General features: G+C 41.1%; 2 protein-coding genes across 5 annotated transcripts in view; both read right to left on the bottom strand.

Annotated features, from left to right (window-relative positions):
- Window positions 1-3,157: 3,157 nt before the first annotated feature.
- IPO11 (importin 11) overlaps window positions 3,158-25,952 on the bottom strand; it is a 72,115-nt gene continuing 49,320 nt past the window's right edge. For all 3 annotated transcript variants that reach the window (XM_082241847.1, XM_082241846.1, XM_082241845.1), the window contains exons 28-30: window positions 16,077-16,172; window positions 14,175-14,259; window positions 3,158-4,604 (exon numbers count right to left, since the gene is read on the bottom strand). In XM_082241847.1, the coding sequence (XP_082097973.1) occupies window positions 4,440-4,604; window positions 14,175-14,259; window positions 16,077-16,172 (346 nt within the window). In that variant the 3' untranslated portion in view covers window positions 3,158-4,439. The remainder of the gene's footprint in view (window positions 4,605-14,174; window positions 14,260-16,076; window positions 16,173-25,952) is intronic.
- Window positions 21,821-25,779, bottom strand: LRRC70 (leucine rich repeat containing 70). Of its 2 annotated transcripts, none has more exons than XM_082241979.1 (2): window positions 24,514-25,779; window positions 21,821-24,028 (listed from the first exon to the last, which is right to left on the bottom strand). In XM_082241979.1, exons 1-2 carry the CDS (start codon window positions 24,551-24,553, stop codon window positions 22,116-22,118), a joined length of 1,953 nt encoding a protein of 650 aa, XP_082098105.1. In that variant the 5' UTR covers window positions 24,554-25,779; the 3' UTR covers window positions 21,821-22,115. The 2 variants fall into 2 exon arrangements, with proteins under 2 accessions (XP_082098105.1, XP_082098106.1); XM_082241980.1 differs by having other exon boundaries at window positions 24,395-25,778.

Below are 25,952 nucleotides of genomic sequence, written 5' to 3'. Positions count from 1 at the left end.
TGAAACAGAAAGCAGGATCCCATGATCTTGACCTGGCCACAGTAGCTTGCACATAACTACAATTGCCCCTACTTTGAAAGGCTTATGTTTTATTTATTAAATTTATATTCCACTTTTTTTTGGTCCAAGCAGCTCAGGGTGGCACACATGGTCCCGTCCACCCACATTTAATCCCCTCAACAACCCTGTGAGGTGAGTTAGCCTAAGAGGCAGTGACTGGCCTAAGGCCATCCAGTGAGATTCACGGCCGAATGGTTATGAACCCCGGTCTCCTAGGTTTTAGGATATGACAGCACACTTATGCCATATAAAGCAATGGAAACAGCCCCATACTGCTGCAACTGAGCAGTCTGAGAAACAAAACCTTCATGGGATTCTGCAATTGTTCTCCTTCCTCCTTCTCCTCAGGAGTAGTTGGTGGGAAATGAATCATGGTAGCCCCACCTCCCATATCCAGGACACACACCACTGTTGTGGTGCAAACCACTCTTGGGGTAATTCAGTTGCACTGCTGAAACTTCTTGCAACCAGTTGCTGAAGATCCCTTGAAACCAAATTATAATGGACTTCATGTCTGTGACCTCTCTAGGGGTTAAACTATAGCTTTACAATTATCTTTTGAGGATAGTGAAAATGGAATCTGGTGCTATTCAGCAGCAATGGAACTGGAATGAGAAACCTAAAATGTTAGGTTCTTAATATGGGCTATACTTAAAAAAATAATCAAAAATTATGTCCAGTTCAGATGTTCCAGTTCTAGAATTCTAAAGATTCACCTTGCAAGCAAGCAACCTATTTCTTCTTAGCTCTTAAAGGGACGAAAGGAACAAAAAAGAGACTCCCACAAGTTTTTATGTTCTTATGCTTTGTCCCAGCTATGCCAATAGTTTGCAAGTGACCAAATCTAAATTGAGATAACAGAAGAGCACCAATCAGCAGAGTCCAGGGAAATGATTTTGGGTTCCAGATAGTCAGATCCATCCAGACAGCAAGAAGTTCTACAGGGCAAGATACTGCTTGATAGGCTGTTCAGGGTAAAACTAAACAGCTTGGTCCCTATTGTCACGGTCCGGTTCAGGGGCGATCAAAGTCCTGGCAGGGGACATCAGGACTGGGGGCAAGATGGTGGGGTGGGAGCAGGAACGGGGGTCCAGAAGCCAGGAGTCTGAGGGTCAGAGAGCCGGGAGTCAAGAAACCAAGGGTCCGAGGGTCAGGAAGCAAGGAGGCACGAAGTCAGAGGTCCAAGGATCAAGAAGCAAGGAGTCAAGAAGCCGAGGTTCAAGGATCAGGAAGCAAGAAGCCAAACACAGCAAAGCAGGAAGCGTGTTGCCGTGGCAAAGATAGGGAAGGGAAATGCTGACCTTATAACCCTTCCCAGCTCTTGCCACCAGGTGCTGTGAGTTACCAACCGGCCTCACCTGTGAGGCCACGCCTTGCCTCTTCAGAACAAACTTAGGAAGGCCCCAGTCCTGCAAAGTCCAGTTGGTCACAGGGCCTGGTTCCTGCACGCAGACCTGACACCTATCTCAGGCAATGCCTCTTCCCCTGTGAGCACTGACCAGCCCACACCCATCTTTCGATGAGACCAATAAGCGCTCCATCTTATTGGGAAGCTAAACTGGCTTTCACCTGGACCAGGATCTTTTCTGTTGAACTCCCAACACTGTGAAACTGTTTTCTGAGTGATGTTGATACAACCTCCTCCTCCCAACTTGCTGTTCAAACTCAGGCGATAGATCACAGGATTGCAAAAGAGCAGATTTCCTTCAAGGGAAGGTAGAGCACAGTTCCGACAGTTTTTGAAGCTTGGGCTCCAAGGAGACCAGTTCTTTATAGAGCATTGAAATAAAAATGCATGAGAGGCAATGCATCACACAGTTGTAGCCCCAACTCCCCAAGCGTCCCCCTCAGTAGCAGCTGAGTTGGCTGTTGCTCAAACAGGCACTCTCTCTACTTTATTCCATGGACTGTAGGACCATTTACAGATGCCAGATCACATAAAAAATATGAAATACGGAGAACTTTTAAGTCATCTAATTGTTATGCAGAAAACCTGCTTATTAATATGAAGGGGTTACATGCAAGGAACTCTGCAGGAGAATCTAGAAGATCACTGCAGCATTCACTCAGAATAATAGGGAGAAATTACCACCATTCTTATTTTGCAGCAATATGGCTTCTTAATTAAGGTGGGATTTATTAGGGATGTCTATGAAAAGGAGAGATTTCCAGTGATCAGCCACTAATCCCTACAAATCAAAAAGTCATACTTGATGGCAGCCCAACGAAGTTCTGAGCTCCTCAAAAGGAAAAGCAGGCTATAGGCCTATTGATTGAATAAACACATGAATATTGACAATTTTAAACTCCGTAGGCCAAGAATATTCAGCAGATGTAAGTGGAAGGAGGCTGTGGTTGGTTATGAAACCATCATTTTAAATTCTGACTTTCTGAGATTCAGGATGCACCACATCACTTGACTCTGTGGTTTATTATTTAAAGGTTCTTTCTCTTTCGCAGAAGGAATTATCATTTATAAGACCTTTAAAGATGTTGATAGGCTACAACTCCCATCATCCTTTACCATTGATCATGCTGACTGGGACTGATGGGAGCTGTGAGTCTAGGGATGATATTTCTCATCATGAGCACACACACACAGAGAGAAGGGGGGATAAATGTTCCAAAATTTAATTGCAGCTATTTTAGTACCCAAACTCAGTCAGGTTTAAAGCTGTACATTTTGTGAAATTTCCTAATCCTAATGGTTGCATTACCATTAAAACATTTTATAACACATTTAATTGTATCTTAATGTTAATGTTATTTTGGATTTAGCAACTTTTTTTGGCCTTAGGCTACAATCTTATTATACATGCTTACCTGTGAGTAGGTCCCACTGAGCTCAATGAGAATAACTCCTGAGAAGGGATTGCAATATAAATCTCTGACTAAACCTAAGGTCATGGGAGATGCACAATGGAATGCAATATGGCAATATTGCTACTTAAAATTCACTGCACTTCTATTCTTTATAGCTACAAGAAGTGTGTTAAAGGAGGTACTGCCTCTGAATTACTGATAAGAGTTCTATGCAGTCTGAAGAGAAAAAGAAAGAAGTGGGGTATCGTTGGAAAATGTAATTGAAATTCTACTCTTTTGAATTCTGGAAACATCAGGTTTTATTTTCTAGTACATTTTGTAACCTACAGTTTACATGGCAAACTTGGCTCCCCACAGTTGCATAGAGTTGCCAGCTTCCTGCAGCAAGTATCATACTAACGGTTTTGCTCACATTTTTCTGATTTGTTCCCTTAAAAATTGATTACTTACAATAGAGAACAGGTGGACTTAAGAAGCCTTGCCTAAAAAAACAAAAAAAAAAAACAAAAAAAACAAGCCTCTTCTTAAAATAGGAGATTAGGAAGTGAGATAGGAGGAAATGGAATGAAGGTTCTGGGAACCTACAAGTTTCTCAACTCCCTTTCCTTGATGTGTAGCCTTCTTCATTTTCCCAGATAGACTTGAGGTCTGTCATTCCCATTCTCCCAGAATCAGCCAGAAGATATTAAGTGCTATCTCACAACACTTAACCACTTTAAAGGAGGCACAGGATACATATACCCAAGCACCATGTTCATTTAGGGTGCATAATATATTCACCTTCCATCATCCTGAGACCAGGTTATCAATTTTGAACTCACACATAGAGAAATCCACCACTGGGTCCACGTGCTACATTTTAAATCAAAATCATTTTTAAGGAGCTAAGACAAAAGCAAATTTATTAAACCTTTACATTCTACAGGTAATCAGCATAGTAACTTCAAAACATTTGGATGACCTTATTGGTTTTCTTTTTTTGCAAAAGACGTCCAACTCCCCATAGAGGAAACCCTTAGAATACTTGCCACTATTTATACTATTTAAATTGAAGACTCAGTTGAGGACTTGCTCACCTCACATTCCTTCCCTCCACTCTTCAAACCTTACATTTTATTACAAGTTGAATAGTAAACAAAAGTGTAAGGCAGTCTAAGAGAGCTGATATCCTTGCAGGAGAAAAATATCTGTAGCCACTATTTCTTACGTGTTAGGAGCACATGATTGAAGGATCAAAGCCACGGCCATTCTAGAAACAGTAAATTAAACACCCGCTTTTACAGCCTCTCGCGTGCGGAAACCTTTACTCCATATGCAAATTGCATTTTCGTGAAACAAGCATGTAAAACTAATTAGAAGAGAGTTTATATTTATTATTTCAATCTTGTCTTAATTGGAAAAAACAATAATCCAGCGCCATAGCCTCTTTTCCCGTAGCTGCCAAAAGAAATTCTCTCTTAAAAGCTGGGTTTTGCAGTTAGATGTAAGGCTGCTTAGTTTGCCCTTATAATGTTGAAGTGAAGAAAAGAGAAGTAGAAATTTTTGTCTCTGCTTTTTCAGAAGCCTTGTAAGAAGTCTTGGAGTTGTGTGACTATTTCTGTATCCACAGTTTCCATCAGCGCCTGAAAACCTTGTTCTCCCAGCAATTCCTGTTGTGCTTTTAGCTTCTCATATACAAATTGCTGCAGCGACACAGAGTGTACTGGATCCTTCAGTGCAAGCTGTGGGATACAGATAAGAACAATATATAATAATGAAAACAGCAGGCAAACCCAGGGCAACGATGACTCATTCATCTATTTTATAATCTAAGTTGGAGTAAAAAAAAAAAAAAAAGCTTTTGTTTTCTGCAATTCTTACATCTGCCCGTTCCAAATTCTTCCAAAGAGGAACTCTGCATTTCATCCATTGAAATTAATCTTTAGCTGCAGTGCTCATTAATTTAACATTGCTCACATCCCCAAACGACAGATATCTTCATTTTTGCAGTTTTACCTCTCTCAGGAAATTCTAAAAGCTTAAGTACCACTGTTAAATTTCTCATTAGCCAACTCAGACAGATGCTACACCAAGAAAAAGCTCAGAATACCCAGGCTAAAAAAGTGTGAGGCAAAGCAAATAGGTGTTAAGATCTTCACATCAACAGAGCTGCAGCGTCAGCCCAAACGTCAAGCAGTTTTACTTTCAGATTGGTCTGACTGATCTTTGTCCCTCTGATTATAAACATATATATTTATTATTTGAAGGCTGTGGAGTCTCTTTCAATTCTCCAGTGCTCAGTGAGGTACACACAGTGCCTTCTGGCAACGTTTCAAAAGTGAAGGTTTAGAAAATACCAAGTTTCAAGACCTCAACTACGAAACAGAATTGCTATGGAAAATGAGACTAAAGAAAGCCCTTTTTCTATCTCCTTCCCAAGTAATTGCTGAAGAATCTCCTTCAGCCATAAAAACAACCATGTCCTCTAACTGTGCAAGATATTGTTCGGAGAAATCTATGGGGAAATCTACAGGGAAACTGAGAACATAAATTGCAAAGTTCTGTTTGAGAAAAGCACCTTATGTCATGTAACATTAGCTATTTTTTAAAACTGCATTTACAACAGATTGACTGATTTTAAAAATACCCTCCCCCAAATCATTCAATGAAGGGGAGAGAAACTTGAAGAAAACTCTAAAATGGCAAACTATACCTTCAAACAGAAGCTTACATGGTGATTTACAATGAATTAATAGTAGCGTCTGTGTCCAAGATTTGGGATTGGGTTTAAAATTAAAAGTGAGTTTACCACCACAAACATCAGTAAGATATAACTGAAGGGTTAATAGGAATTATAGTATGGAAAGTTGAAATATTAGGAACAAAAACAAATATGGATGCTCTTTGCTTGGAAAGCCTAGAACCTGTCCATTACTGATCAAGAAACTCTTCTACTCTTTTGAAATAAAGAACAGCTCTGTTGGAAGAAGGTTTCCAAATCTTTCCCATCCTTAAATTCTTTACTTTTCTGAGATTGCACACTCTTTAATCCTTTCTCATGTTTGTTCCTGTGGTTGTGTGGTTAGAATGTCACTTTGCAGAACTAGAAGTTTCGATTCTAGACCTGCTTGTGCCTCCCCCCCCCCGTCCAACTTTACTCTTGTCTTCTGTGATGCCAAAAAGTGAATTTCCCCTGTGAAGTGTACCTTATGGTGCCATTGGCCCTAGAGTAGTGGGACCAGAGAATGGGATGTAAGAAAAAGAGCTGTCTTGATATATATTTCTTTTTAATCGTGTAAGAGCAACTGAAAAAAATAATTTGCTAAATTCTGCAATTTTGTTCTGCAAATTGTTATGTACTACTTTGCCAAATTAACGATTATTTGCCTGTCACAGTATTGTTGTCTGAACAAAGACCTAAATAGGGATAGGACTGTAGCCCTGCTTCATCCTGTGCAGTTTAACTGTCAACTTATTAATAGTATCTCATCTCCCTAGGCAACAATAAGAAATCACTTATTCTGTCAGACTAGTTTAACCAACCTTAGCAGTTTTCTAATTATGAGAGCCTCTCCAAAATATTTTTAGCTGGCAGCAGCTTCCTTGATAGAACAGCTTAGTTAGTTGTGCCGCATCCCAACAAAATGTTAAAATGGAAGTTTACTAAAGCTATCGTATTTCCAGAATCCAGCAGAATAAAAGTAATCAACATGGAAATGTACAAAGCTAATGGTGCCATTACAAAGGTAGATGTTATAAAAGGTAAAGGGACCCCTGACCATTAGGTCCAGTCGTGGCCGACTCTGGGGTTGCAGCGCTCATCTCGCTTTATTGGCCGAGGGAGCCGGCGTACAGCTTCCGGGTCATGTGGCCAGCATGACTAAGCCGCTTCTGGTGAACCAGAGCAGTGCATGGAAACGCCGTTTACCTTCCCGCCGGAGTGGTACCTATTTATCTACTTGCACTTTGACGTGCTTTCAAACTGCTAGGATGGCAGGAGCTGGGACTGAGCAACAGGAGCTCACCCCGTCGCGGGGATTCGAACCACCGACCTTCTGATCGGCAAGCCCAAGTGGCTCAGTGGTTTAGACAAAAACGCCACCTGAGTCCCATGTAGATGTTATAGCCATGTACAGTTTCCCAGATTAAGGGCTGTGTCCAAAAAACTCATTGTGTGTTTGGAACAACTTCCACAAGCTCCACAGAACTTCCCCCATACGTTGGTTGGTGGGAGAGCAAGGAGAGGGAAGTCCCACTGCGTTCATGGAAGTCAAGTCCGCATGCCCAGTTATTCACAGTTGGATACAACCCAGTGTATCTAGCAGTTAGTTAAAAGCACTGACTGCTTGGTGTGGTGGGTTGATGTGAGGTGGCCGTTTTGGCATACAAATAGGATAGAAATAAGTAAGTAATAACTACACCCATCACCACCCCCCACTCTGCATGTGCTTTTAGGAGGGGCCCACCTCCAATATGTGATGCCTGACAATGTTATTTGATGCATTTTTTTGGAAATTAAAAACTAGCTTTGTGGCAATGGCTGCCGCTGCGGTTTCATTTCCGTAAGAACACAACAAGCTGCACCGCGGAATGAACATCAGTGCCAAGAGACTAATATTTAACTGGGTTTTAGAAATTTAGGCAGATCTGCAAATGTCTCTGAGGCAATGAGACTAAATAGTCCCAAGTGCTTAAGTATCCTAGAGAAAAGCAATTTGAAAATCACATCAATAATTAATATTCTGTACAATTAGTCGGTGTATTGTTGCATTTTTATTTTTTACTCCATTATAAAGTTTGTCTGGCTACACAGCCACTTAATGCCTATTTTTGCTCGTATCTTATAATTATGGCTTAATCAAAGAATATTCAAATGTTTATAGTAAAACATTAGCACTAAAAAGACTTCTTTAGTGAAACAACACAACACAGATATCACAAACTTGGGTTTGTGCCCAGGCTTTACCGTCAGCAAGTCTTACTTGGCTGTGAGGTGAAAGGAGGGCTTTTTCTGTGGTGGCCACACCATGCATTTAAAGCACACGGTTTCCCCCAAAGAATTCTGGGAACTGTCCATTGATAAGGATGCTGGGAATTTTTCTATCCCGGGATTTTTTTAAGCCTTGTGCTTTAAATGTGTGGTATGGATGTGACCTCAATTTCTCTTGCATCTTATTGAAAACTGGCAAACTTTGGCTATTGGTAAATTGAGCTTTTTTGGGGGGGGGGGAACTGATAATTTGGCTTTTGTTCAGAAATCTGTATTGCTGTTCCTAGCCTTGATTCTAATTTATTGTATATTATATTATACTTTAGTTTTCAACATATTTACATGAACCTTTTTGGGAATATTCCTGCTGAAATATGGCATACAAATATAGCATGCTAATAAAAACAACACCTGTAATTCTACACTGCTGACTTAAATGCTCCGTAGTTTTGTAGTTTGGCAGCTTTATTGCTGCTAAGCAGTAAAGCTGTTAGGGAATGGGGGAAACCCATAAACTACCAATTTCGCTGGAGAACTGAATTAATAAATTTATGTTCTAGCATAATTTACATACACTATCAGGTGGAAACACAGTCAATATTTTATAGTGTACCTTCTATGAAAAAATCTATATTTGTTTACACATACAGCAACCTCCTTTTAGAACCTGCTTTGGGGAGTGCGCCTTCAAAAAGGCAATATATATTTCTAAAGCTCCTTAATTCTAGAGCATCTTGACTAAAATGTAAGAAATAAAATTAGTATATTTGTTTGGATGATTAAATCCTGGCATGTACAAGCTTTATGGACCCCACACACAACTGCTTTGCTCCTCATGTCACAACTTTAAAGTTGGCTCTGTGTATGTCTGGCTTATTAAGCCATGATTTGATCATCTAATCCATGTAAGAGTTATAAAATGCCTCCTCGCCCCAGGTGAGATCAACAATACCCTTATCCCAAACTCTCCGTCCTTTCATTAATATACAGTGGTACCTCAGGTTAAGTACTTAATTTGTTCCGGAGGTCTGTTCTTAACCTGAAGCTGTTCTTAACCTGAAGCACCACTTTAGCTAATGGGGCCTCCTGCTGCCGCCGGAGCACGATTTCTGTTCTCATCCTGAAGCAAAGTTCTTAACCCGAGGTACTATTTCTGGGTTAGCAGAGTCTGTAACCTGAAGCGTATGTAACCTGAAGCGTATGTAACCTGAAGCATATGTAACCTGAGGTACCACTGTATATGGTTCATACTGGCCCCCATTAAAAAGTGCCAGAACAATAATTTTATATCATTTATGCTCAATGAAGAATGTATCGAAAACGTCCAAATTCAAATGAAGTACGATGCTAATGAGATTTGATTTCATGCTTAATGAATCCAAAACTTATTCTAGGTGATCTCATGTCAATAACTGAGAGGTAACCTAATTATACTCTTTGAAATCAATCACTACAAAGAGACAAATTATTTCAGTCATTAATGTATTTTTCAATTAGAGTGTATTACAGTGTAGAATGGGGGGGACGACTAAACAAACCACAATTCATAATGTAATGCTATTAAATCCTGCAAATAAAAATTGCTCATGATTAATCAGCATATTCTTAAAGATTGTCAAAGCATATTACGCTAAACAAAGATTAAGTCACAAAATAGGGTTTTTAATATATATTGCTGGTTCTAAAAAGCAAGATTATATTTTTTCTACTACAATATAAGGAACTGTAAGACTGGAACTAGAGTTTACAAAAAGCAGCAGCCCTGAGTCTCCTCGTCTTTCCTATGCCATTGCCTACCATGACAGAATCTGTGAAGTACAGTGGTACCTCAGGTTAAGTACTTAATTCGTTCCGGAGGTCTGTTCTTTACCTGAAACTGTTCTTAACCTGAGGCACCACTTTAGCTAATGGGGCCTCCTGCTGCCGCTGTGCCGCCAGAGCACGATTTCTGTTCTCATCCTGAAGCAAAGTTCTTAACCTGAAGCACTATTTCTGGGTTAGCAGAGTCTGTAACCTGAAGCGTATGTAACCTGAGGTACCACTGTACCATGGTTTATCATGAACAAGCAGTGAGTACATTGGTGAATCGCTCCCATTTCTCTCCTCCCTTCACTGAACTGGAAGGAACAAACCTTGGCCTTTGTTTATAAGGGCATGTGGACCAATGCTCATGGTTTGTTTCTCCAAAAGAAACCATGTAAGCCAATAACTAATCTTGGCCTGGCACTCTGGTTTGTTTGCAGAGAAACAAACCATGAACACAGGTTCACACACCATGGCAAGCCAAGATTTGTGCTTCAAGCCAAGAAAGGGAGGAACAAAACAGGAATGATTCAGCAGCATGCACTACTAAGCCATGTGCATTCACAGCAAGCCATGGCAATGTGCAATTGCACCCAGTTTTTGGTTTTTGCCTCAGAATCTCAGCATATAAATCCATGTACTCTGAACCAGCTGAAAAATTCTAACTACAAATCAACTGCAAACACATAATAAAGAGTGTATTCAGGCAACTGGGAGTTAGGCAATAGCCCCTTAAGTGCTTATCATAAGGAGAGGTTCTAATAGTATCACACAACATGGCTGGATTAAGTGTTAAAACACATTTTTTTTTGCATGTGTTTTGGAACAGCTATGATAGGGTTTTGCTGTAGGAGTCAGAGGTTGTGAATGACTGCTTACTCATATGGTTGTACCTGCCACAGAGTAAAATTCCAAAGAGGCTACTGTGTGGTTTTTGGCATCTAAATCCATCCACCTGGAAATCATGTTAGTAGCTGAGGGCCTTTTTGTGTGTGCACATGGACTGCAAGATATATGTATTTTAAAATTTGAAATTATGATATATTCATTTGGAATGAAAGCGGGTGGAATAGAAATCAAATAGCTAGCTCAATGCTCAATAAACATTCACAGCACACAAATGTCTTTTTGTCTTTATGAATACAATTTGTGATGATTTAGGATTTCAGTGCTAAAATGGCTCCCAGAAATTTTGCTGAGGACCACCAATCAGATCAAATCTTAATTCTAATCACAAACAAGGCCATTCAGACTAATCAGATTCAACGAGAAAGAAAAAGCTCTCAAAAACCAAAGAAGCGTTGTGACTTTAAGTGGCTCAGCAGTCACTAAATCTACTTAAGTAGAAAGAAAAATGATTTTAACTTTATGACCAAAAAAATTGGAATTATTTTCATTCTAATTCCTAGGGTTTGTGATAGTTCTTCACTTAGCCAACAGGAGGCATTCTTCACCAAAATTTAAAGTACTACAGTCTAACTTCACAAGCTGAGACATTTCACAACTCAATTTCTGTTTCTCTGTTTCCTTCAGTGTTGGTGTCAGCAGTTGAAGTGTAATATACCTAGTATTAGCGGCCAGGAAAGGCCTAGGTAAAACAGCCAAGTTTTCAGCAAACCCCACAAACCTCATTAGAACCTTTGATAAGTAGAAAAAAGAATTCCATTAATGAGCCTGGATAGTAATTTTCTATTTCTTGTCATTCGTATAGGGGAATATTCTCCCTTTGCCTTACTTCTGTCTTATACAAAATATGTCTTTTATTCTTGCATGTTGGACTATGTCTTCCTTCCGTTTCTATTCCTCATTAATGATGATTAGTGCTTCATACTGCTGTAACATTTTCACAAATTCTGAATAAAAATTTACTTGCAAAAACATTTTCAAGCTATAGGCTTATAAGTAAAACATATCTAATTCTGAAGCTGCAATCTTATGCACACCCACTTGGAGGTAAGTTCCATTTAACTTAGCAGGACAAACTTATGTGCTAACATGCCTAGGATTCAGATGTATCCCTCTGAACAACCCAGCAAAGACAGTATTTATTTCTCTCATGTGAGTCATCTTTTCCCATAGAAACAAAACCATAAACCTCCCTGTATTTAATTTATAGTTTTAATCACTCTATCTTGCTTAATTATAATATGGACATCTGTGACTCATTGGGTGGTTACAGAATCTAGAGCAACTACATGCACTTCACGGAAGCATGGCTGTGTCTCAAGATGGAATCCTAAAATAGTTCCATCGTATTTCTGATCATCGTCTATGTGCAGTAACATTTTGTAGTGTGAAGCCATTAGAAATATAGGAATGAGTGCCCTGAAACTCAATTTAGATTATCAAGTAGAACTTTTAAAATTCAGGGTCTCCAACGAAGCATTTTCAGGAATGTTATTCCTGTCATGTGCAGGGCCAATTAGAACAGCAGAGTTTCAATTTGTGGATGACAGAGTTGTGTTGAGAGAACACAACTGGATTTTTCAGCAGTGAGGAACACCATTGGTATTTGAGATAATATTAAATGACAAACAAACACTCCCCACCCCTTCTTTTGCAGAACACATTATTTAAAGGAACTGGATATATTGTGAAGTATTATTGACCAGTGAAGCAAGGGTGCATGGATACCCATGGTTTGGGGGCCAGAGGTCAAATCTCAGTGACACTGGTGCCCACATGCATGACAATCACTGACTCCTTCCTCATTCTGTTAGCCTGTCAATATAGCTGGTGGTTCCCACAAACTTCATAATCAGGAAAGGCAAATGATTTGAAATAAACCTAATTTAAAAACTGGGCATGAAAGCAAACTAGCACCAGGATGAACTTCCTAATCTGTTTCAAACGGGAGTATGAACATTCCTATTCCTTGCCCTATGAGCTGGGACTAGCACTCAGTTGCTACGGTAGCAAGCTCCCTTGCCGAGTCACACACAAGAACTTCTTCATGTGATCTTCCTACCCCCTTTAAACAGAGACCAGAATCATGTTTTCTGGGTCTCTGCTAGCATGGAGCATCAAATTCACACCAGCTGCTCACTCAGAGGAGGGAGAATGAACCAAATGCCAGTCCCTACTATGTGGAACCATTGGTCAATAAAATTATCACCAGTTGTCTAGTATTTCCTCCCCAATTGTTCTTGCAAGTTTTGCAGACCATATACATATAAGTATGCATATTGTGTGTCTGTGCATATGTGTAGTTTTTTTTAATCAACTGCATACTAAATTATCCATGTGCCCTATATTTTGAATGTTATATAAAAGGGGATCAATTCTTGCTTTTCTTTGTTATTTATTGATGTAGGTTTACACTATTCTAAACACACACATGAATTAAAGAAGATCCTCTGTGCATAAAATGATTCCTTACTTTTGATCATTTCCAAGCCATTGTTTCACATTTTTTCAACACTCTATTTTTTATTTTTTTTAAAAAGCAGTTATTCTAAGTAGAAGTAAGTTATTCTCAGTTTGTCAGTTTGTCAGTTTGTCAGTCTGTCATAAACTGCCCTGAGCTATGTTTTTAAAAAGCAAAAAGTTAGATTATTAAGTTCCCCGCTCCAGGTTACAGGCAGGGGGGTGCTAAATTAAGACGTGAACAAGATGGGGAAAGCCAAGTCTTTAGTAACTTTTAAGAATGGCAGTGTTAATGTTTAGAGCAAAATATACTGGCAATCTGGTATGTAGAAAGCAAAGGAGGAAGGGCCCCCACAGTTTTACATGAAAACTGAAGTCTACAACAGAATATCTGAGGTAACTTTAATCTGTTTTAGTATTTTAACTTTTGTAAGTTTTAAAGTAAGGTTGTAAATTGTTGCTGATTTTATTGTCTTATCTTTTTGTAAACTGCTTTGAGATTAGTATTTTTTACAACCAAGCAATGTATAAATTTCATGAAATAAACAAGCGAATGAATGGTGGGCCAAATGGCAGCATTCTAGGATCCAACAACATGCGCAACCAGTTCAGCATACCCAAAGGGGCACTGGGCTTATGTTGCTCAAATAGTGGCTCTCTGTGTCAGGCAGAGAACTGCTTTTGAAACTGAGGGGATTTTCAAAAGCAGCATGTGGTGTGGTATGCATTGGTCTGCTCTTCAAAAGTCAAACAACCCAAGGAATTCTAGAGAATCCTCTGGGTAATTTTTGAGTTTCCTCAGACTTAATCTTCTAACTTCTTCTATAAGTTTCTGTCTGTCTGTCTGTCTGTCTGTCTGTCTCTCTCTCTCTCTGTGTGTGTGTCTGTCTGTGTGAATATGGTTCTAGTTTTCTTTAGAATCCAAAGATGCTGTTCCCAAGTCCAGCTACCAGAATCCTGTCTATGCTGCATTGTTTCTACAAACATGAACAGTAGAAGCATGAACATCCATCACAGCCTAACAGCACAGTGAGGGATGGGGTTGAATGTTTCAGGAACTACAGACATGATAGCAATTAAACCGAGGAACAAAAAAGTTGGTCTATGCATGGCTAAATTACATCTTTCGACACTTGAAGTGCTGGGCACGTACCATCTTTTTCCTTTTGTCCTGCTCTGTGGGAGGCTCTTCTTCTTCCGTCACTTTGGGCTCTTCAGAAAGAGACATCAGCATGCAACTAAAAAACAGGATGCAAATAAATTAGGGCTTTCAACTTAGGAATGCCAAGAGAAGTTAAAAGTCTAATATACTTTTTTTTTTTTTGGTCTTCTCATTCAAACTGTTTGTTGCATCCTCGTATAGGTTCACTGTACAAAGGGAATTGTGCTTGCAACGCAAGGTCACAAATGCAATGTTATGTTTATCTTTGGGTCTGCGATTGGATCCTTAAAGATCTATTTTGTAACTTTTAAAGCTCCATGGAGTGTGAGGGCTTCAAAGCAAGGGTATAAAACAAAGAACAACATTTACCTGTTGTTCACAGATAGATAAACACAAGAGGGAACCTGCACTGCTTCTTGAACTCTGTTTATAGCATCACTCCAAATTCTTTTGGATACAGGCAACAGAAGGCAATGAATGTAAAAGCCCCATTGATCAGTGCTCTACTTCCCTGTCTCTGGAATTGTAATCTCATGATAAATTGACTGTGTAAAAAGAGTTCATGAGCCAGGCAACCAGAGCAATCATCACAGATTGCTATGCCAGCAACACCAGAAATCTCTTGATGAGGATGAGAGAAAACTTGGATCGAAACACAACAGAACAATACTTTCAGGTGGAAGTGAAGAGTGGTCTCAAGTATGCTTGTAACATGCCAATGTCTTCTGTAATTGCTGCTTTCCTCTGCAGGCATTTTTATTTATTTATTGCATTTATACCCTACCATTTTCTCCAAGGCATACATAGCTGTCCCCCTCCCCTGTGAGATAGGTTAGGCTGAGAGGCAGTGACTGGCCCAAGGCCACCCAGTGAGCTTCAGGGCTGAGTGGGGATTTGAACCCTGGTCCTCCCAGGTTCCAGTCTGATACTCGAACCACTACGCCACACTGGTTATACGCTATCATACATAAGAGAACTTTTTTTGTCATTTCTGAACCCATATGCAGATATCATGCAACCAAACAAGCCAACAACCTCAGCTTGGAGCCTGGAGCGCCACAACCAATCAGTGGAGACAGTACTGAGCTAGATTGGCCAATGGCCTGACTCGGTCTAAGGCATTTTTTTCTGGCCTGTATTCAGTGTAGTAACTGTCTCATCTGCAAAGGAATTTAAGCTTGTGCAGCAGGCCCCCCAACTCTCCTTTCCCGACAACTGCTCTGGATTTCTCCAAAAGCTCTCTGAAGTGTCAGGGTTGCAGGGTCCGGTTGCACAAGCATAAATCTTTGACGGAATGGTTTGTTAGCACTACATTAGCTAAAAATCTATGCTCCTAATTGGCTACTTTAAAATCCTTCAATAATTGCACACAGTTCCGTAAATCCAAATGAGAGGCTTATTTAAGCAGGCTTTATACCGATGCAGGTTGATTCTAAACTAAACAAGTCTTGCTCATCTGTACAAAAAAGTAGGCACACATAAATATGGACATTTGTCAATGGATGTATATAAAACTTGAATGCAAAATGATTACCGTATTTTTCTGTGTATAAGACTAGGTTTCCCCCCCCTAAAAAAAAAATGTCAAAATTTTGGGGGCGTCTTATACACAGATACATCTCTCCCCATTTTCTTAAACCGGAGTCCTCCATTTTCTTAAACCGGAGTCCTGCCCCAAGCAGTCTTATACATGGAGGTGTCTTATAGACAGGAAAATACAGTACTTACATTTGTGAGCCAACCTCTATTAAGGCATTAGCAATCTAGAACTGCCACACTAGTTCACACTTTTAAGTATCAAAGCATACAAATTTCATCTTAACATTCGTAAACAAGGTTGAGCCAAGATGATCTTGGCAGCTTATCAAATACAGCAGGCGCATTTCACTTAACTCTTTGAAAGTTCTTGTTTCCGTGTCTTCAGTCATGACATCGTGAAGCCCTTCTACGGAAATGTTTATGATGCCGCAAAATTTATCTTGGATAATACTGGAAAAGAACAGGAAAACGGTTTAGCTCAACTAACTAAACAGGAAATTTCCTCGGCACTTTTTAAAGGGAACACCTCTGGAGAGCGACTTCCTTTAATTTAGAGCTTAGCCAAGTACACTCGCAAGCAGCAACTCCAAACTACAGAAACTTCTGTAGTTTGTGTCTCGTAGGCAACTGCAAAACTGGCCATAGGGAAAATGAGAGAACACACACCAGGAAAACAACACTTGCACAGTCCCCTCCCCAATAACTGGCTCCAAGCATTTACCTGCCAAACAGGTTTGGCGTGGTTTGCTCTGACAGTGCCAATCACATATTGGAGGAAAGGGGGTGGGCTGGAATCAATCCTCTTGCCCCAAGCAGTTACTGTTAAAACTGACAGCACCGAACATCTGTCACGCCTGCGTGTGAACCCAATTAAAAGCAGAAGAAATGAAATGTGTACACCGCCCCAAGTGCTATATGGAGGGGGACCATCGACGGGAACGATAACTGAGGATCTGATCTTGAATATCAATTTACAGGGAATCCTCATCTGAAGTGCTGATTTCCCCGTGGATCGGAGGAAAATCTTTAAATGCATAGCTTGCTCTGTGGCAACTTGAATTAGTAATAGCACTGGTATGTCTTGCATACAATTAAATTCAAGATGCAGACACTCATCTCTGAAATTGTTGCTCAGTGTCCACAACTTGTGGTTAAAGCTCAGAATTAATGTATGTGAAGGACCTAATCTGTCAGCCTGATCCCATCTTGGGATGCCTGCAGGGTGCGTCTCTCTATTATGGCTGCTGCAAAGGTGACCTTTTTTTATTTCTTGCACTTCCTTCATGTCCAGGGGTTTCGCCAATGAAGGGGAATATAAAAAAAAATGCAATGAAAGATGGTGACTTTTAGAAGCAGAAGCATTTTATTGAATCTCAAGAACATATTTCCCCCTCCAGAATCTTTCATTTTAAAAGCAACAGCCCAGGTTATGGGTGCAATTCTAACCCCAGTTACTTAAGAGTAGGCACCACTGAGTTCAGTAGGATTTCTGAGCCAGTGTGGTGTAGTGGTTAAGAGCAGTGGACTGGTGAACTGGGTTCGATTCCCTGCTCCTCCACATGCACCTGCTGGGTGACCTTGGGCTAGTCACACTTCTCTGAAGTCTTTGTGGGGAAGGAAGGGAAAGGAGATTGTTAGCCACTTTCAGACTCCTTAAAGGTAAAGGTACAGGGACCCCTGACCATTAGGTCCAGCCGTGACCGACTCTGGGGTTGTGGGGCTCATCTTGCTTTACTGGCTGAGGGACAGCCAGCGTACAGTCATGTGGTACAGTCATGTGGTACAGTCATGTGGTCATGTGGCCAGCATGACTAAGCTGCTTCTGGCGAACCAGAGCAGCGCATGGAAACACCGTTTACCTTCCTGCCGGAGCGGTACCTATTTATCTACTTGGACTTTGACGTGCTTTCAAACTGCTAGGTTGGCAGGAGCAGGGACCGAGCAACGGGAGTTCACTCCGTCGCGGGGATTCGAACTGCCGACCTTCTGATCGGCAAGTCCTAGGCTCTGTGGTTTAACCCACAGTGCCACCTGTGTCCCTTGAGACTCCTTCGGGTAGTGATAAAGTGGGATATCAAATCCAAACTCTTCTAGCCATAGTTAGGATTACAGCGTAAGGGTCCACCAGCACTATAAATTTAAAGCAGTATCATATCACTTTAAACGCTCATGGCTTCTCACAAACGAATCCTGGGAACTATAGCTTGTTAATGGTGCTCAGTTCTTAAAAGACCCTTGTTTTACTCACAGGGCTGAAGTTCCAAGTAGTTTAAGAATCAATCCCTCTCTCCAGGGAAATCTAGCTCTGTGAGAGAACAGAACCCCTGTGTGAAATGGTCATTGCCTGTATATCACAGAAACATTTATTTAGTGGAGATTAGGGAGATGAACTTTACTGACGTCCTCTCTGTGTATTGTTTTCATTCCAGATGGCCATTATAAGAACTAGTGTTTAACTTTGAGAATTGGTGGTCGAGGTCTGCTTGTTTTCTTTCACATCCCTTTTCCCTTTGGGGTCGTGCCTTTTAGATCACGAGACTGCAGGCAGAGACGGCCCTACTTTTATTTATTGTGAGAGAGCTAGTTCAGCTGAAAATGGAGTAAAAATGTTTTAAAATAAACAAATAAGGAGAGGACAACTGTAGCCCTATTTGGGTATTTGAGCAAACACGTGAGCGCTTGAATAGGGAGCAGTGGCATGCACAAGAAACCTCTGAGTTCCCACATGATGGCTGAACTTCAGGCCTTCATATGTTCAGTAGGAAGGTTTGAAGAGAGTTTCTAAGTACATTCAGTTCAATGCACCTAGAAGCTTCCTTTAGAAGGGTTCCTGATCACGAGGAGGTTTGTGTTCAGCCAAACAATGTTTAAAAGTATCAATCGGATCCTAGTGCTAAACAACTGAATATTTCGGTTCTGAATACACCTTGATCAAGGCCCACCGTAGCATTATATAAGTTGATCAGAAGGCTAGGGCCAGTGATGTGTAGACGATTCTGAGTGGAGTAGCAGTAGAATCATAGAATTGCCGAGTTGGAAGGGATCCTGAGGATCATCTAGTCCAACCCCTGCAAAGCAGGAATATGCAGCTGGCCCATATGGGGATAGAACCTGCAACCCTGGTGTTATCAGCACCACACTCTAACCAATTAAGCATGATCTTCTTCTCCTATACAGTGGTACTTTGGATTACAGACGCTTCAGGTTACAGACTCCGCTAACCCAGAAATAGTACCTCGGGTTAAGAACTTTGCTTCAGGATGAGAACAGAAATTGTGCGGCAGTGGCATGGTGGCAGTGGGAGGCCCCATTAGCTAAAGTGGTGCTTCAGGTTAAGAACAGTTTCAGGTTAAGAACGGACCTCCAGAACGAATTAAGTTCTTAACCCGAGTTACCACTGTACAAGTCTTTGAATTCGGGTTTCTATGATTTAGGGAATGCTGCTGGCAACCTCGAAAAATCATCTTTGAAATACTTCCAAGACAAAACTGGTTTTATGGCAGACCAACACGGCTACCTATCTGTAACTGGTTTTATGTAGTTAAGTTTGCACACTCAGGTATGATTGAGATACCCTCAGTACAGTAGTACGGATACGTCTCTTTCATTTTCGGAAAGGAACTGTCAGTTCTGCTTGAAAATATGTGCTGGCTTGCCTCAAATGTAGTAATGCATTTTGTGTTAACAGACATAGGCCCACCACTGCTCTTCTGGTGTTATGTGTATATTGATATCTGGAATGTATTTCATTTTTGTGATTCTTACAACTCAAAGGGAGTTGGAAAGATCACAGAAAACAGGTGCGCACACTTAACTGTCCAGCAGGCACAGATAATGTTCACAGAATTGTAGAGTTGGGAGGCAGCCCCAAGGGTCATCTAGCTCAACTCATACAGCTCAAATGCAGGAATCACAAGACTCAATTTATGCAATGACAGACATGTACATGGGCCCTTCTGAAAACAGAGTGGGTGGCCACACAAGTTTTTCATGTTGTCAAGGCAAACTGAGTATAATTTTTGGATGCTATAATTACCTAATCCACTTTACCCATCTGATTAACAAACAACAGTTACAGAGTCAATGGTAATTAAATTCCTCTACTAAAGCATAATTCATTGCAAAGATTCATGTCATCTATTTAGAATGGAATCCCATTATCACAAACAACCATGTCAGGACTGGTTCTTTCAGCTCTCAACACAGATCAGTGCTGGGATGTTGCTCTCCCATTCCATTTTTCCAGCTACCACAGTTTAACGTTAAGACGTTCCACGGATAAAATGAATCTCTCAAAAAACATCTTCAGTTTGTGATGCGAGAAACTGCAAACGTAGTATTTCTTACAATATCAACAGATTTTCTTATAAATTTCTAACTTTAGTTAGTTCTGTCTATGTAGCCAGGACAAAGATCTGCCATGGGGAAAATGCAGGCAGTTGATACATTGGCAACAGACTTTAAATAACACATAAAACAGTTCATTAGAACAAACATACCTGTCCTGTTAGAATGCTGCACTCTGTTGAGTAGCATGGTGCATTGCAATGTTGCTGTTATCTCACAGTCTCTCCCCGATAAAAGCTATTTAGTTCTACAAGTAACTGAGTTTCATGATGCTGCCAGCTACAGTTCAGTTTTACTTACTCATTGTAAGTTGCCTTACAGTGCTCCTAGAATCATTTAATACAAATAAATATTTGAAAACTCTTAAGATCCTGATAGATAAGGACTTAACATCTGATATAGGTGGCTAAACACATAGGGGTGCAAAGTTAGTTCTTCAGGAATGATTTTCCACAGGCAGACAGAACAAAATGGAAATGTATATCTCCCATGATATTTTTGCCTAAGGCTGTTGTCATGCAGCAGTTAGCTTGGTGGCAGATAGATGGTGTGCAAGCTACAGTGTGACAACAGCCTTCTGAGAGCTGCGAGTCCTTCACAGCAGCAGTGGCCAGCCCAGGCATGCAGTAGAGGTTACAGTCATGACAGGCTAGGGCAGCCACCACTGTTGCCCACCTCATGGGAGCTGTTTCAATGGGCAGCAGGAAAGCAGGATGGAGTTGCCCCAGCCTGTCAAAACTATTCCTCTATAACTCGTTTGGGTCACTTGCCACTGTCCCCTCCTCCTCATGGAAAAAGATCTACCGTATTTTTCACCCTATAGGACGCACTTTTTCCCCTCCAAAAATGAAGGGGAAATGTGGGTGCGTCCTATGGGGCGAATGCAGGCTTTCACTGAAGCCTGGAGAGCGAGAGGGGTTGGTGCGCACCGACCCCTCTTGCTCTCCAGGCTTCAGGAGAGCCCCAGCGCCAGCCCCACAAGGTCGGGGGACAGAGGGAGGCGGAATGCTGCCATCCCGCTGTCTCCCGAAGTGGTTTGGAGGCTGATGGCGGGGAGAAGAGCGCTTCTCCCCGCTGCCTGCCCCACCACTCCGGGGACAGCAGGGAGACGCAGCGCGTCTCCAGGCTGTCCCCGGACCTGAACTGAAGGTGGGAGACGGGGAGAAGAGCGCTTCTCCCTGCTGCCTGCCCCACAAGCGCCTGGGGGGGAATAAATTTTTTTTTCTTTATTTCCCCCCAAAAAAACTTGATGCGTCCTATGGGCCGGTGCGTCCTATGGGGCGAAAAATACGGTAACTGTGGGGAGGGGCAAGGAAGTCTTCGGGAGGTCTCACATGGGAGGATTCGCAAGAGCAGTAGGTGGGGCTGACACTCCTTTGCACCTCCAAAGGGGGCAAAAAGAAAAGCTGGAGAGAATCACAAAAGCTTGGAAGGATCAGCATGAGTCAGGCTTTCAACCACTGGCTTCAGGATTTGGACAGGTAAGTGGGGCAACCCGCTTGTCCATCATGCACCAAGTATGATATGTCAGGGATAGGCAAACTCGGCCCTCAATATGTTTGGGACCACAATTCCCATCATCCCTAGCTAATAGGACCAGTGGTTGGGGATGATGGGAACTGTAGTCCCAAAACATCTGGAGGGCCAAGTTTGCCTATGCCTGTGCTATGTGATTGACAGATGACTTGCCCTGACTGCCTGTTAAAGGTGGCCCATGCTGCTGGAGCCTTGGTCTAATGGATTAGTACTGGGTGAAGAAGGGCTGGGGAAGTCTAGTGGGTGGGTGGGTTTGAGAAGGGGTGGGGAGCGAGGTTGGTGATGCAAGCAGTGGCCCTCATGTCTGTATGTGTACACACACAAATTCACAAAAAGTTAAGTTTCATACAAAAAAGCAGCTATTAAAATGACAGCAAATATGGCAACAGTTGGAAAAAGACAGGCTAGATTCCCCCCCATATCAGTTGTTGAACTTTCATCTACAAAATATCTCACGCTGTTGCTTTATAGACTTCATACATGCAGCCACAAAAATCCCTGCTGAGTATATTACAATGCAGAATGTTCAAATAAGATGACCTGCGCTTGGCTTTGAAGTGCTGCTGGTTTAGGAGGCTGACTGTGGTCCAGTTCTGAACTTCCCAGTGAGTGCTGAGGTACAGGCTGAGTTGGATCTGTTATGCTGTAGCTTCCAGCTTGATAAAAGCCATAGTATTCTATTCCATTGTCAGAGTCATTTTGCTCTTTGAGCTTCTGCCTGAACTGAATGATTTTGTAGATCAAAAAGAAGATCACAACACAGGCCAAAATAAAAAAGGTTAATAAAATGTCAAATGCCTGATGTAGTTTCTCGACCTGCTGTGTGCAGATTAGAGATGTTTTCAAGGAGACAGAAGTAGATTCTGGAGGAGATGCTCTGTTTTCTTCCATGGTCAAATTAACAGGTATATTCTGCGCTGGTATTTGTACCGAGAACACTATAGCTGCCTGTCTCAGCTTCCTGCTGGAATAGGTTCCATCCAGATTTTGAGCAGCTGATGAGGTCGGCACTTCTGCCCATAATGTAACTGTATTTGCTTCCACATCCTTTGAATGTTCATAAAGTGCATTGCTTGAGGGGGGGTTATCCGATCTCATCAATAAAGTAGTGGTACTTTGATGGATACCTGCTGGCTTTACGTTCCTGAATATTCCAGGTCTTGTGGTAGTGTTGAAACAGTTTGCAACCAAACCCCAGTTGGCATAATTCAAGTGCCTTCCATGCAAAAAGGAAGGATTTTGGCAATGAATTTTAATAGAGATGGAAGAAGATGCCAGCCAGTTAATTAGCCCAAGTAATCTGCAGCTACAATTCCAAGGGTTGTGATTTGCCTGTAAGTGAGTTAAAGAGACCAAAGGCTTAAGCACTTTAGAATGCAAGTCTGTAAGATTATTAAATGCTAGATTCAGTATCTTCAAAGAGGATCCCATTTTTTCAAATGTATTATCTGCTATATTGATTATTTTGTTTCTTTCGAGTTGCAGAAACATTAACTTCTCCAACAGTGCAAAGGTACTGGAATTGATGTTTTGCAAATCATTATTGCTCAGAAGTAGCTTTTTAAGATTATTTAGACCTGTAAAGCCATTCACATGGATAGCTTTTATTTTGGCACTTTTTAGAGATAGATGTTGAAGCTTGTCAAGTCCTCTGAATGCAAAGGGAGGTATTGATCCAATTGGGTTATGTGACAATGAAAGTCTTTCAAGATTGCTCAATGCAGCAAATGCATTTGACGGCACACGTGTTAAATTGTTACCGTCAAGGTACAAACATGTGAGGTTGTCAAGGTGACGAAATGCCGAGTGTGATATCCACGAAATCTTATTGTTCGCTAGGTTAAGAATCCGAAGACTAATCATGCCGACAAAAATGCCACTGCCAACAATCCTGAGACGATTACTTTGCAGCATCAGATATTGAACTGAAGCAAGATCACTAAATAATCCCTTGCGAACAAAAGCTATTTCATTATTCTGCAGGTATAAAGATCGAAGCTTTGAAAGTCCTTCAAATGTTCCAGGATCCAAGTGTTTTATTTGATTATTATTCAGATGTAGGTACCACAATTTCTTAAGTTCAGAAAATGCCTTTGGGTACACATATAAAATGCTAGAATTATCCAGGTGTAGCACAGCGAGTTGCCGGAGGCCTTTCAGTTCATTTGGATTTAGGTGTGATATGTTATTCCCACTTAAATATACAAAGACGGTATGTTGTGGGAAATTCTTTGGAACAATGGAAAGACCTAAATCACGGCAGTCAGCTTGTCTGCCTCTACACTGCTGGCAAACAGATGGACAGCAAAGTATATCCTGGATCAGCAACAGAAATAAACAAGGAAGAGAATTCCAAAACAACTCAAAGGGGTGAAGTTGACACATATCCCAGACTTTGAGTTTTCCCGTCATCTTTGATTGTGCTATCAGGGGGGAGAAAAGTTTTAAAATGCTTATTCAAAACTCTCCGATTTCATTAGGTTAAAAGCATGCAATATTATAATGTTATTTCCACTTTTTTGTGAATGTTGTCTCTTATACTACTGTTCTCTGGCTTGTAACTATGTCTACAATTTATTAGTTTATAAGATGGTTATAAACAAGATGGTTTAACAATCTCACCAGTTAAAATTTAAAAGTAATTTATAACTAACAGCTTTCAGAGACAGAAGCTCCTTAACGACTTTTTAATGAGCCATCCCACTTAAATTCATCCCACTGGTAACTTCTTAAACTTTTAATGTCACTTTAACTGTTCCAAGTTTAAAGTATATTAAAATGGTTCTCACCTAGAATGTGATGCACATTTTATCAGCTAAAATTTCTTCTTCTGTACCACAGTAAAAGTATTAGTACATGTATATGCTGGAGTTTTAAAAACTTTCTAGACAACAGGCTAGTTTCTTACGTTTTGTTGCAGGTTCTGCAACTGTTCCTACAGGAAACATCTACTCTTCCCCACTGGCTTCTCCACAATGACTGGTTAAAATAAAGTTACCATGGATACAGGAAACTGAGAGACAGGAAGTTATTTTATCTGCAGTTCTGAAGGACTGTTGGGGGAGGGGGGGAAATCTCTGCAATTCATTCCTCTAAAAATCAGTTGGATTTATTTATCTGTCTTCCCACGGTGCTGATAATAGTCCGTATTTGCTTTATATGACTGTGTATAATGAAGACTGCATGTGCTTAAGCTAATTTAAGTATAAAAACAATGTAATGTGTGATGTGTTTATAACTAGTTTATAACCAGTAAAAGCAACTGTTCACAGGAAAGAAAAAGACAATGCTCTTAAGTTGTCTCCAACACTTAGAAAGTATTATTCCACCAAATCAAATACTGTAGTTCAAACAGTACTTGTTTTATACTGAGTAAAACATTTTTTCATCTGTATTTTATTGGAGCACAAACATTTTTGACACAGGGAAGAGCCTCAGGTGACCAATGTGGAAATGTGCAGCAGAAGAGACTTAATAAATTGCCTTATGGGGCACACTGTTGTAAAAGAAACAATTTCTAATTTATAGAAAAGGTAAGATATCAAAGTGCTACTAGCTAAAATGTACCATAAGCTCTCGGTGCTATTACATAAAATTTACTGTAAGTGGTCCTTGGGGAGTGAGCAGAGGCTTTTGAGCTATAATAGCAAATAGATATGTGTGAATCCCTCTTTCCAATAGGAATTAGGGCTTAGAAAAGAACCTGGCAAATCAGCAGAAGATCTAACGCAGTATCTGTAGGTTTTATAAGATGAAATGACTTCAAAACAAAACAAATCGCCACCAATATCCTAAATCTGTAGGCACATAGGAAGGTGGGGTTATAATAAAGTTGTAACATCACTCCAGTTAATACATTTAGCTGAGAGAAGCACTGCAAGCAGTATGATGAAGAAGCAGACAAATAGACTTCAGGGCATGGGTTGGCAAACTAAGGCCCGTGGGCCTGATCAGACCCAACTGCCTTCTGGATCCAGCCCGCAGACGGTCTGGGAATCGCAGGGTGGATCGCCAGTGCACACGTTCTTTCCCTCTTCCTCCTCCTGGTTTCTCCCCACCCTGCCTAGAGGAGGAAGGGGGCTGGGCTTTACTGGCACCACCAGCAGCAGCAGCACTCGAGCAGCCGCCATTTTAAGCAGCCCCTCTCCAGAGCTCTTTCACGTGCCACTCATCATCCCGCCACCGCCAGCCCCTGCCACTCACACGACACAGGTAAGCAGCCGCCGGGGCTCATGGTGCTCATTTTTTTTCAAAATATAGTCCGGCCCCTCACAAGGTCTGAGGGACAGTGGACTGGCCACCAGCTGAAAAAGTATGCTGACCCCTGCTTCAGGGGGTCTGCTCCAC

This window comes from Podarcis vaucheri, assembly GCF_965113315.1.
Source record: "Podarcis vaucheri genome assembly, chromosome: 11".
Lineage (NCBI taxonomy): Eukaryota > Metazoa > Chordata > Lepidosauria > Squamata > Lacertidae > Podarcis > Podarcis vaucheri.
This window is presented reverse-complemented; position numbering and strand designations above follow the sequence as displayed.

Coding starts and splice junctions, on each gene's coding strand:
- LRRC70 (XM_082241979.1), bottom strand. CDS start 24,553: ATGTTTCCTGTAGGAACAGTTGCAGAACCTGCAACAAAAC. Junction 24,029..24,513: donor TGCAGAACCTGCAACAAAAC/GTAAGAAACTAG, acceptor CCCCCCTGATAG/CACAATCAAAGATGACGGGA.